Genomic DNA, 12,622 nt, shown 5'->3' on the forward strand with positions numbered 1-12,622 from the left:
ATCTCTCTGTCTGGTGAGCACACGCGCCCTATAGCAAAAATCTCTCCAAAAAAAAAAAAAGAATTATTTTATTATTACTATTATTTTAAAATTTGCTATAGGGCATATATGCTCACTGGAGAGAGACAGGGTCGGGGGTAGGAGGAGTGAGAAAGCAAGCTGCCAGGCCCTGGACTCAAACCATGAACCATGGGTGGGAGTCCAGTGCCTCAACCACCATGTCGTCTGCTGGCCCTACTTTACACATTTTAAAAATGGTCAGTTAAAAAGTAAAATTTTAGGGACCAGCAGTTGGTGTAATGGCTATGTTGCTGAACTCCCATGTAGTTGACTGCAGTTCAAGTCCCAGACCTGGTGGCTTAAACTCATGCTGTGTATGTGTGCTTGTGTGCCCAAGATCCCCAGAGGAGAATGGAGGAGAAGGCATTGCGGCAGTGGCCATCCCCTGGGGGGGTGTGATTTCTAGCTTTCTGTCTCTGTTTTTCTGGTGAGTGCTTGTGCCCTATAGCAGAAACCTCCCCACCCCCCAAAAAAAGTAACATTTTCATGTTGTTTGGCATCCAAAAATATTTTGTCAAATTCAGCTGTCTTCTTTCAACTACTTTTTGGAAGGAGATGGGTTATAGTTTAAATTAGCTAAATTAAGTGAATATTACTTGCTCTTCAGTTGTGCACAGTAACAGTAGCCATCCCAGATGTCTATTGCTCTTTTCATGCATACCAATTTCCTTGATACAAATATTTGGTACATGATTTCCATAATAGATGATTGGTTTGTATTAGTTAAACATGGACTGGATGAATACTTTCCTGACAAATTAAGTAAGAAGTTTAGATAATGTTTGGATTTTGTTTCTTGTTTAGAACCAACACAAATCTATAGATTTCTTCGAACTCGAAATCTCATAGCGGTAAGTAGACTTTGACATTTATCAGTATTATTTCTTATGACTTCATCTGTATTTAATTTTAATATTTTTAAAACTTTTTTTATAGCCAATATTTTTGCACAGAACTCTTACTTACATGTCTCATCGAAACTCCAGAACAAACATCAAAAGGTACATCTTATGAATCTTATTTGAAGATAATCAAACCATGTTAAAGTTTTGATTTAAAGTACTATTTTTAATTAATTAAATATGAAAACCAAAGTGAAAAGAGTTATTAGTTGAATTATTTATTTATTTATTTATTTGGGTTGGTTGCATAGTGGGGTTATTTTTTTTCCGAGAGATATTTTTGCTGTAAGGGTGTGTGCGCTCACTGGAGAGACAGACAGAAAGCAACAAATCACTCCCTGGGGGATGGCTACATTGCAATCCCTTCTCTCTTCTCTCGGGATTTTGGCACACATGCCCAGCATGAGTTTCAAGCCTCCAGATCCAGGACTCAAACCATGGTCAGCCATGTAGGAGTCCAGCGACACAACCTGAAAAGTGATTTTTAATAGTGTTGTTTGTATAAATCCCCATTTATTACTTGCTTGTTTTCTCATAGAAGATAGTATAGTAGTAATGAATAGTAATGAAGTGATTTTACTGACTCATTCTGTACCAGTAGTTATGTTAAAGTTTGCTAGAAGTAGCAGATTTAAATACTAAGTACTCAGGTAACTAACTTTAATGCATAAAATTTAAAGTTAAGTTTTGAATATTTCTCATCTCTAACAGTAACAAATTAGTTTCTATAATGATAGAAAGTTTCATTTTATATCTTGAATATAAAATACACTGAAGGGGAAATACATTTGAAGTCAGTACGATGATTGTTCATAAAGACAAAGTCTTAATGATCTCTTTTTTTTTTGGAGAGGTTTTTGCTATAGGGCGCGTGCGCTCGCCAGACAGAGAGAGAGACAGAAAGCGAGAAATCACCCCCCAGGGTGGATGGCCACACCGCAGTCCCTTGTCCTCCATTCTCCTCTCGGGATCTTGGGCATGCACGTACACGCGCCCAGCGTGAGTTCAAGCCACCGGGTCCGGGACTTGAACCGCGGTCGACTACATGGGAGTCCAGCGACATAGCCATTATGCTAACTGCTGGTCCCAATGATCTCATCTTAAAGTGGAGTCTGGAGGTGCTGAACAGCTTGTTTTTGCTGTGTAGCATTTAAAAATCATATGAAATTGGAATATAAGTTCTTGTCATGTAAGATTATATTTATTAACATGTAAGTGAATTAGTTCAAAGGAGAGAACTTGGTAAGCATTTGCTATTGTTATAGTCTTGCCTTATAAAGCCATTAAGTTATCCAGTAGGCTTTGAAACTAGACTTTTAAGAGACTTATACTGCTTGTTAAGTAGGCTTCAAGTTTCTGTAGCAAGAAACATGACAGGAAAATGATGCACTTAGATTTAGAAAAAAAATTTTTTGAGAGATTTTTGCTATAGGGCACGTGTACTCACCAGAAAGATAGAGACAGACAGAAAGCGAGAAATCACCCACCATGGGGTATGGCCATGCTGCAGTCCCGTCTCCTTCATCCTCCTCTCAGGATCTTGGGCATGCATGCACACGTGCCTGGCGTGAGTTTAAGCCACTGGGTCCGGGACTCAAACCACAGTTGACCACATGGGAATCCAGCGTCTGTAACCACCACACCACCTGCTGGCTCCCCTCCCAGAAGGTTTTAATGAAAGGAAAGATTTAACATAATTGGGCCAGCGTGTAACCTAGTGGTTAAGGTAACTGGATCCTACAAGGCCAACCATGTGGTTCAAGCCCCAGGTCCAGTGGCTTGTAAAACATGCCAGGCATGTGTGTGCACCCTAAATCTTAAAAGGAGGAAGAAATGAAGGATAAGAAATTACGGTATGACTTTCTTGCCGCTTTTTGCCTCTTTTTTTAAGTACGAATTATTTATTTAACTTTATTTTTAGTGTGACCTGAGAGAAAGAGAGACGGTGAGAAAGCAAGCCACCAGGAATGGGACTTGAACCATGGTTGGCCATGTGGGAGCATCTAGCACCTTAACCACTACACCACCTGCTAGCACCTTAACCACCACACCACCTGCTGGTCTCCAATGCTACCTTTCTAAAAAGTAGAAATACTAGGGGCCAGCAAGTGGTGTAGTTAAAGGGCTGGATACCCACATGGCTAACCGCGGTTCATGTCCTAGACCCTGGTGGCTTGCTTTCTTACTTTCTCTGTCTCTTTTTGTCTTTTTCTCTGGTGAGTCCACGTGCCCTGTAGCCAATTAAAAATAAAATATTGATAAAATTACTATTTTTTTTTTTTGAGAGGTTTTTGCTGTAGGGTGCGTGTACTCGCCAGAAAGTCAGAGAGAGACAGAGATAGAAAGCGAGAAATAACCCCCCAGGGTGCCACAGTCCCTTCTCCATTCTCTCCGGATCTTGTGCACGCACGCACACGCACTGGTGTGAGTCTAAGCCACCAGGTCCGGGACTTGAACTGTGGTCAGCTACATGGGAGTCCAGCGACACAGCCATTACACCAACTGCTGGTCCCAATAAAATTCTTTTAAAAAGTAGAAATACTTGGTGTTGGGGAGCAGCTGCTTGTCTGTAGTTGCTTATATGATTTGTTTCAATTTTTCTTAAGATAGGATGGGTTGTGATTATGATCTCCATTTCATATGGTTGTAAGGCAAATCTATTCATTTATTCTCTGTATAACTTGAAAATTTTGGAAAAGATACACCTTATGGCTTAAAATTTTATTTATTTATTTTTTGGAGATTTTTTTTTTTTTTTTTTTTTTTTTTTTTTTTTAAGGGGGGGCTCCTGGCTCCTACCAGAGAGATAGAAAGCGAGAAATCACCCCCCATGGAGGATGGCCATGCCGCAATCCCTTCTCTTCCATTCTCCTTGAGATCTTGGGTATGCATGCACACGCGCCTGGCATGAGTTTTAAGCCACCAGGTCCGGGACATGAACCGTGGTCAGCTACATGGAATTCCGTTGACCCAGCCATTACGCTAACTGCTGGTCCCAAAATTTTATTTTTTAAAAAAATTTTTATTATTTTTTAAATTTGATGAGAGAGAAAAGGAAAGTGAGAAAGCAGCCACCAGGTCCAAGATTCAGACCACAGTCAGCCATGTGAAAGTACGGCACCTACCTACCTTGTCATCTACTGGCCCCAAACCAGTTATTTTGTAAAGTTCTTGGTAACATCACCCTCTTCAATGGTAGCTTTCGATATTTATGTGGGAAAGGTTTTCATAACCAACCTGAGTCTTAGATTTTCCTTTCTACCTGTAGATACCAAAAACACATTGCTCTTCTTCATAAGATACTTCTTACTGTGCACTACTGGGTGAAACTTTAATCTTCAAGTTTGTAGTAACTCTACCAGTAAAGAGAAGCTTTTTTTTTTTTTTTGAGAGGTTTTCGTTATAGGGCATGTGCGCTCGCCAGACAGAGAGAGACATAGAGACAGAAAGTGAGAAATCACCCCCCTGGGGGGATGGTCACGCCACAATTCCTTCTCCTCCATTCTCCTCTCGGGATCTTGGACACGCACGCACACGCACCCGGCGTGAGTTTTAAGCCACGGGGTCCGGGACACGAACCACAGTCGACTATGTGGGAGTCCAGTGACATATAGCTATTACGCTAACTGCTGGTTCCCAAGAGATGCTTCTTTATAAGTTATTTTATGGGGCCAGTAGGTGGCAAGGTGTTTAAGGCATTGTATTCCCACATGGTTGGCTGTGGTTAAGTCCCAGACCCTGTGGCTTGAAAATTATGCTGGGCACATGTACATGTGTACTTAAAATCCCAAGAGGAGAATGGGGAAGGTATTGTATAGGGCCATCCCCCCCAGGGGGTCATTTCTTAGTTTGCCTCTGTCTCTCTGCCAATTCTCTTGCCTTATGACAAAACCCTTAAAAAAAATTGTTAACAGTGGCTATTCTTAATCATAGATCGTATCAATTCTGGTCTTTCTAGTATTTTACTGTAATGTATTTGCATTAACATTTCTCTTCTGATAATTTTAGTATGTCAGTTAAGTACAATAGATGTTTTTGAGTAATGAGATACTGGTAATTTCTGGTATCTGCATTCAGACTTTACAAAGTAATAAATTAATATGGACTACATTAACCTTTCAAGCCCTAAATTGGAAGAGAATATGAGAATAAAGAGAGAGACTTCCTTCCAAGTAACATGTGTGGGTCTAGATTTTTAGTCTTTATGTATTTCTAGGACATTGTAGACCACTTAAGATCTAGAAAGAAGTTTTACACTGTATTCTTTTGTTTTGGGGAGATTATACTAAATTTAGTTTCTACTTTTTAATTTTAGACTTTTCAAGTTAAAAGCTAATAATAGGGGAGCCAGCAGGTGGTGTAGTGATTAAGGCGTTGGACTCCCACATGGCCAGCCACAGTTCAAGTTCTGAATCTGGTGGCTTGCTTTCTCACTTTCTCTGTCTTTCTCTCTGGTGAGCACACATGTCTTATAACAAGTTAATAATAATAAATAAATTTAAATTTATGAGGATAAAAGCAAATAATAGGGTCCAGTAGTGGCTAAGTGGTTCATTGCTGGACTCCCACATGACTGGTTGCAGTTCGAGTCCTGGGCCTGCATGACTTGAAAATCATGCTGGGCACGTGTGCGTGTATGCCCAAGATCTGGGAGGAGGAAAAGAAGGCACTGTGGTGTGGCCATCACCCCCAGGAGGTGATTTCTCACTTTCCCTCTCACTGTCTGTGTCTCTCTGGCCAGCACATGCACCCTTTTAAAAAGCAAAAGCCACTTAAAAAACAAAAAGCTAATAATTTTAGGGGCAAGGTCATTAAGGTGATTAGTACCTACATGCCTGCGTGGTTGTAGTCCTGGACTCAGCAGCTTGGGAAACATGCTGGGCATGTGTGTTTCCAAAATCCTGAAATTATGTAGAGGAGAAGGGATTGTGGCCTGTCATGACCCCTGGAGGGTACTGTCTCACTTTCTCTCCCTCTCTGTCTCTTCTGCAAGTACACACATGCCTTACGGCAAAAACTAAAAAAAGATTAAAAAAAAAAAAACTAATAACATTGTTCTGATTTAAAGGCCATGTCCCTTCAAAATTTTTTTCTGATATTGACAGCCATCTTTTTAGTATGTGTATTATTTAACATAGGCTTTGTTAGTAATCTTTGAGGATTTATGAACTGTACATGGATTTTATGGAATATCCATTTTTATGCAATGGTGCTAGTACATAGTGTTTGGATTGCTTAATAGAAATATAAATGTTTCAAAATTATAAAATATAAATTGAGCCAGCCAGTGGCATAGTAGATACCACATGGCTGATTCTGTGGTTGGAGTCCTAGATCCTGGCTTGAAAAGCATGCCGGTTACATGTTACGTGAGTACACAGAACCCCAAGAGGAAAATGGAGGAGAAGAGGTCGTGGCGTGGCCATCCCTCCTGTAGGGGTGCTTTCTCATTTTTCCTCGCCCTCTCTCTCAGGGGAATGCACTCACCCTATAGCAAACTCAAAATTAAAAAAGGCAAAACATACATAATTTGCATTTGTTTGGCTCAGTTCAACACATGCTCAGTTATCTACCTGTGTAAGGCACTATAACAAGCAATAAATGACTTCCCTTGAAGAAATGTAGATCTAATAGAATACGTCTCTATCACTGTCCGGCAAGTGCTCTCACCCTATGACAAAAACCTAAAAAAAACCCTTTTTTACAGAAACTTCATATGTCAGAGATTAAATAAGTATAAGTCAAGTCCCTCAGCTAAGGAGAAATCACTTTGGCTTGGAAATAATTACAAAAGGTTTTATGGAAAAATCTGCATTTATGACAGGGCTATATGAAGACTTTTCTACTATATCGTAACATACATTGGTTTAGTGATACTGCTATGACTAACCATCTATAATTTACTGAAAAAATGAAATTCAGATTTCCATTTTGCCTATTATGACAATAAAGTGTAGTTTGTTTGTTTTTTTCCCAGTTGAGAAGTTATTATTTTGTTTATCTGTTTCTTCCAGGAAAACATTTAAAGTTGATGATATGTTATCAAAAGTAGAGAAAATGAAAGGAGAGCAAGAATCTCATAGGTAAGATAACCTATCAGTTTATATTAAGTGATATTTTTGAGGAAAGGGAAAACAGTGATCATTTACCTAGTTATCACTTCTTAAGGAGTTAGAAGGAAATTTAGGGGTCATTTGGTTCAAACTCTTATAGTCAAGAATTAACTTCTATAGCATCCCAGGTCAAGCATCTTTAAGTCTCACTAAAATAACTTCGATGTCAGAGAAGTCACTGTTTTGTAAGGCCATTGAATCCCTTATTTATCTCTATTACTGATTTCTCGCTTTAAAAGAAAAAAAGTCTTTGGGGGCCAGCAGGTGGTGTGGTGTTTAAGGAGCTGCATTGCCACATGGCTGACCATGATTTGGGTGCTGGACCTGGTGGCTTGAAAATCATGCAGGATGCTTGTGCGTGGGTGCCCCAAATCCCTAGAGAATGGGAGAGAACGGATTGTGGTATGGCCATCTGTGGGTGCAGAGAGTTCTCACTTTCCCTCTCAGGCAAGCAGAGATGCCCTATGGCAAAAACCTAGGGACCAGCAGTTAGCATAATGGCTCTGTCGCTGGACTCCCACGTAGTCAACCTTAGTTCGCGTCCCAGACCCGGTGGCTTAAAACTCAAGCCGGGTGCTTGTGTGTGCGTGCCCAAGATCCCGAGAGGAGAATGGAGGAGAAGGGATTGCGGTGTGGCCATCCCCCCTGGGGGGTGATTTCTCGCTTTCTGTCTCTCTCTGTCTGTCTGTCTGGCGAGCACACATGCCCTATAGGGAAAAAACAAAACAAAACAAAACAAAACAAAAACCTCTTAAAACAAAAAACCTAAACAAAGTCTCTGTACCATCTGCAGTTGGTCATAATCTTTCTACCTCATCTATGGAGGGATAAAATACATTTATGATGTACTAATATGTGCCAGGTGCTGTGGCAGATGCTTTGCAGTATAATTTCTTTCTTAGTTTTTTATTTAAAAAAAAAATAATTATTAAATTTATTTATTCATTCATTTATTTTAATTTGACCAGAGAGAGATGGGGGGTGGAGTGAGAAAGCAAGTCACCAGATATGGTACTCGAACCACAGTAGGCCATGTGGGAGTGTCCAGCGCCTTAACTACCATGCCACTTGCTGGTCCCCATGCAGTATAATATCTTTTCTAAATAATCATCTTCAAATATGAGAAAACCTCTAATTTCTACCACCTTTTTCTTGTTTATATCCCAGGTAAAATTTTTATACCTTTGTATTTGAAATATGTTTCTCAGGTGATAGTTTCAGAAACGTTATACTTGAGACAGAATCTACTTACTATTGTTTTCAGATGTATACTTTGAACTAATCCCTAAAAGTTTTGACTAGCCTAATATCTGCTTGGTCTAGACAGTATGCTTCCATTTGTTTTTTTATATGTAAACTAAGGAAAATTGAATATAGTAAGAAGAAACAGGAACTTGGAGAATGTTCATTTATTGACTACTTTTAGGTAGAACACAGAAATGTGGTATTTCTCTCTCTCTCTCTATATATATATCTATATCTCTCTCTCCTTCCTTCCTTCCTTCCTTCCTTCCTTCCTTCCTTCCTTCCTTCCTTCCTTCCTTCCTGTCTGTCTGTCTTAGTGTTTTTGCTATAGGGCATGTGTGCCCACTACAGAAAGACAGTGGGTTGAGAGGAAAAATGAGAAACCGCCTCCAGGGGGACTGGCCATGCTATAGTCCCTTTTCTTTCTTTGTCCTCTTGGGATTTTGGACACTCACTCATGCCCAGCGCGTCATTCAAGCTGCAGGATCTGGGACTGGAAGTGCGAAGTTGGCTGTGTGGGATCCAGCCACCTTAACCACCACATCACTTGGCTGGCCCTGGCTTTTAAATTAGGTATATGCCTTGTGGATATAGGGGAACTTTTTTTTTTTTTTTCTTTTTTTAGAGAGGTTTTTGCTATAGGGCGTGTGAGCTCGCCAGACAGACAGAGACAGAGAGATAGGAAGCGAGAAAACAACCCCCAGGGGGGATGGCCACACCACAATCCCTTGTCCTCCATTCTCCTCTCAGGATCTTGGGCACACACGCACACGCGCCCGGCGTGAGTTTAAGCCACCAGGTCCAGGACTCGAACTGCGGTCAACTCCGAGGGAGTCCGACAACATAGTCATTATGCTAACTGCTGCTCTCAGATATAGGGGAGCTTTGAGACACAAACCTTGAATCCTTCCACATAGTCCCAGCATCACAGCACTGAGTTACCTTTGTACCACCTGCTGCCTCCTGGCGATTTTTAAAAAAATTTAATTTATTTATTCATTTATTTTAATTTGACCAGAGAGAGAGAGAGAAAGCAAGCCACCAGATCCAGGACTCAGCCATGTGGGAGTGTCCAGCGTCTTAACCACCATACCACCTGCTGGTCCCAGCCCTGGCGATTTTATTACTTGCTTTATAAAATCACATCTAAAAATTTTATGTATTTTAATTTCGTAGGATTGAGGGGATACTCTGTTTATCTAGTTTTGACTTTAAATAAGCTGAGATTTCACTTCTTTTATTAGCCTACTGAGTCCTTTATTGCATTGCTAATTAAAATACCTGAGACTGGGTCATTTATAAATAAAACAGAACTTTATGTACAGTTCTGGTGATTGGAAAGCCCAAAGGTATCACAAAATGATAGAAAGCAGAATTTTTCAATAGAATATGGTCTTGTGTCCATGTGGCTTTCTCTCTGATATTACTCCCTATGCTTTTTTTTTTTTTTTTCTTTTTAATATGTTTTGCTACAGGGTGCATGTGTACACTGAAGACAGAATGAGAGAGGGAGGGAAAGTGAAAAATCACCCACTGGAGGGATGGCCACACTGCTGCATTCCCTTCTCTTCCTTTCTCTGGGATTTTGGGCATGCACACACATGTTTACCCCATGTTTTTGAAGCTGCCAGGTCTGAAATTTGAACCATGAAGTTAGCCATGTAGGATCCAGTGCTTTAACCATCACAACACCTGCTGGCCTTTCCTGTGCTTTTATACCCACCAGAGCTCAAATCATTGGGACCTCTCCCTGATGACAATATCACACCCAGAGCTCCCAGTGTGGGACACCTCGAATGAATTAAATTTTCACTTAACATTTCACAAGTACAATCAACTCCCAACACATGTAATTACTGCCTCCTAAGACCAAATTCTGGCACATGACCCTTTGGAGTACAAATTGTTAACTAAACCATAACACCTACCTATTACTGCCCAAGGATTATTGATGGAATCGAGAACATTCTTGTTCTATGTATACTCTATTTTTTTGTTTTAATATCTATTCCTTTTGTGTGATCACCTATCCTAGACAGGTACCCTTGGGATCCTTGGGTTTCTTTTTTTTTTTTTCTTTTAAGATTTTTGCCAAAGGACATGTGTGACCTCCAGAGACAGAAAGAAGGATAGGGAGAAATCACCCTGCAGAGGGCATGGCCATGCCACAATCCCATCTCCTCCATTCTTCTCTCAGGATTTTGGGCACACACATGAACCTGGTGTGTTTTGTAAGCCGCCAGGTCTGGGACTTAAGTCATGGAGTCAGCCCTGTGGGATCCAGTGTCTTAAGCACCACACCACCTGGTGGTCCAAGGGATTCTCATGTTTTTCACTTAAAGCAGTCAAAGCCTGGTCTGACTTCTCTTGCTTTCCTCCTTGTTTCCTTTCTCCTTACCACTTTAGTAGTTTGCTGCTCTATAGGCCTTTAAGAGTTTAAGTGAGAAGGAAGCATTGACCATATTTTTTGTCTTCTCTTCAAGGTTCTACTAATCATTGCTCAATCCTATTACCATCTCACTGTGACATTAGCTTTAATAAATATTGTAGATCTTGCCTAAAAGTGTGAATTCTGAGGGAATACACTGATAATTCTCTGAACAGTTGTTCCTCTGATACTTTTGTTCCTTTTTTTTTTCATTTTAGCAGTTTTTAATAAAAGCTATATATAAGATTATTTTACTCTTGTATCTTCTCAATTGTTTCTTCTTTATATTTGATCTTTTCCTTTCCTTCTTGGCGAGACTTGGCTTCCCATTCAAAGATCTCTTTGCAGTCTTTGTTCAGTTTTAGTCTAGTGATAACCACTTTGCTGGGGTGAATCCCTACACAGGCAGTTGTGCCATTAGCCTTTTCCCACTGCACCCATGCAGTATAGATGATGTTTTTCTTCCTATAAATCTGGACTACTTTACCAGTTTGCTGACCTTTATAGTGTCCTCACAAAACTTGAACTTCATCATCCATTCGCATAGGCATAGATCAATCATTGTACTTCTACTTCAGTTCTTTGGAAAGAGGGGAAGATATTATCTTCTTGTGGATGTTGGAAGGTGCATTAAAATGCCTTTTATGATTTTTGCTTTGGTCAGAAGTCACATGAGGATTAAACTTCATTTTGGCTGCTGCCGCTCAGGTGATGGCCACAAATGTCTTTTGTTCCTTTTGAACTAGTAAGTTCAAAATCAACTCACAGAAACATCAGAAAGTTATATAAAACACATTTTTTTTAAAGAGATTTTTGCTATAGGGCGTGTATGCTTGCCAGAGAGATAGAGAAAGCGAGAAATAACCCCCTGGGGAATGGTCGTGCCACAGTTTTGAGCACACATGCACATGTGCCTGGCATGAGTTTTAAGTTGACCATTTCAGCCTCTCAGAATTTTTGAGGTTTCAATGTTTCTCTCACAGGTACTAATATGAATTGGGAAATTGCTTTTTTTTTTTCTTTCTTTCTTTCTTTCTTCCTTTCTTTTCTTTTTTTGGAGAGGTTTTTGCTATAGGGCACATGTGCTCACCAGAAAGAGAGACAGAGAGACAGAAAGTGAGAAATCATCCCCCCAGGGGGGATGGCCACGCCGTAATCCTTTCTCCTCCATTCTCCTCTAGGAATCTTGGGCATGCACACCCACGCGCCCGGTGTGAGTTTAAGCCACCAGGTCCAGGACTTGAACTGCAGTCGACTACATGGGAATCTAGAGCGACATAGCCATTACGCTAACCGCTGGTCCCTCCTTTTTTAATTTGCCAGAGGGCATACATGCTTGCCAGAGAGAGAAAGTAAGAAAGTATCCCTTGCCCCATGGGGAATGTCATGCTTCAATCCCTACATCTGTATTTCTCCTTTTAAGGGGATTTTGGGCATGCATGCTATACACCCAGTGTATCTTTCGTGCCCCTGGGTCCAGGACTCACACTACGTAGTCAGCTATGTGTGATTTGACTGCCTTAACTGACAGGCCACAGACTGACCAGGGAAAGTGGTTCGTTTAAAATTTACCCTAAGACACTGTATAATTAAGTTCATCTCATCGTTCTCATCTCATACATAATCTTTTTTCCAAATTGTTTAAAACTTTGAAGTTATTTATTTATTTAATTTTATTTGTTACTGGTTTTATTATTTTGTTTTGTTTCTAAGAGGTTTTTGCTATACGGTGTGTGTGCTTGCTGGGGAGACAGAAACTGACAGAAAGCAAGAAATCGACCCCCACAGGGGATGGCCACGCTGCAATCCCTTCTCCACTCTCTCTGAATCTTGGGCACGCACACACACATGCCCCGTGTGAGTTTTTTTTTTTT

The 12,622-nt window shown here is 40.4% G+C and overlaps 1 protein-coding gene across 1 annotated transcript in view; it reads left to right on the forward strand.

The window, feature by feature from the left end:
* The window catches only part of SUZ12 (SUZ12 polycomb repressive complex 2 subunit), a 75,917-nt gene that overhangs the window by 3,158 nt on the left and 60,137 nt on the right, over nucleotides 1-12,622 (forward strand). Inside the window, 3 exon segments of the mRNA XM_027774144.1 lie at nucleotides 865-911; nucleotides 997-1,061; nucleotides 6,977-7,045. Coding sequence (XP_027629945.1) covers nucleotides 865-911; nucleotides 997-1,061; nucleotides 6,977-7,045 — 181 coding nt within the window.

The sequence above is a fragment of the Tupaia chinensis genome, unplaced genomic scaffold (genome assembly GCF_000334495.1).
Source record: "Tupaia chinensis unplaced genomic scaffold, TupChi_1.0 Scaffold000407_1, whole genome shotgun sequence".
Lineage (NCBI taxonomy): Eukaryota > Metazoa > Chordata > Mammalia > Scandentia > Tupaiidae > Tupaia > Tupaia belangeri.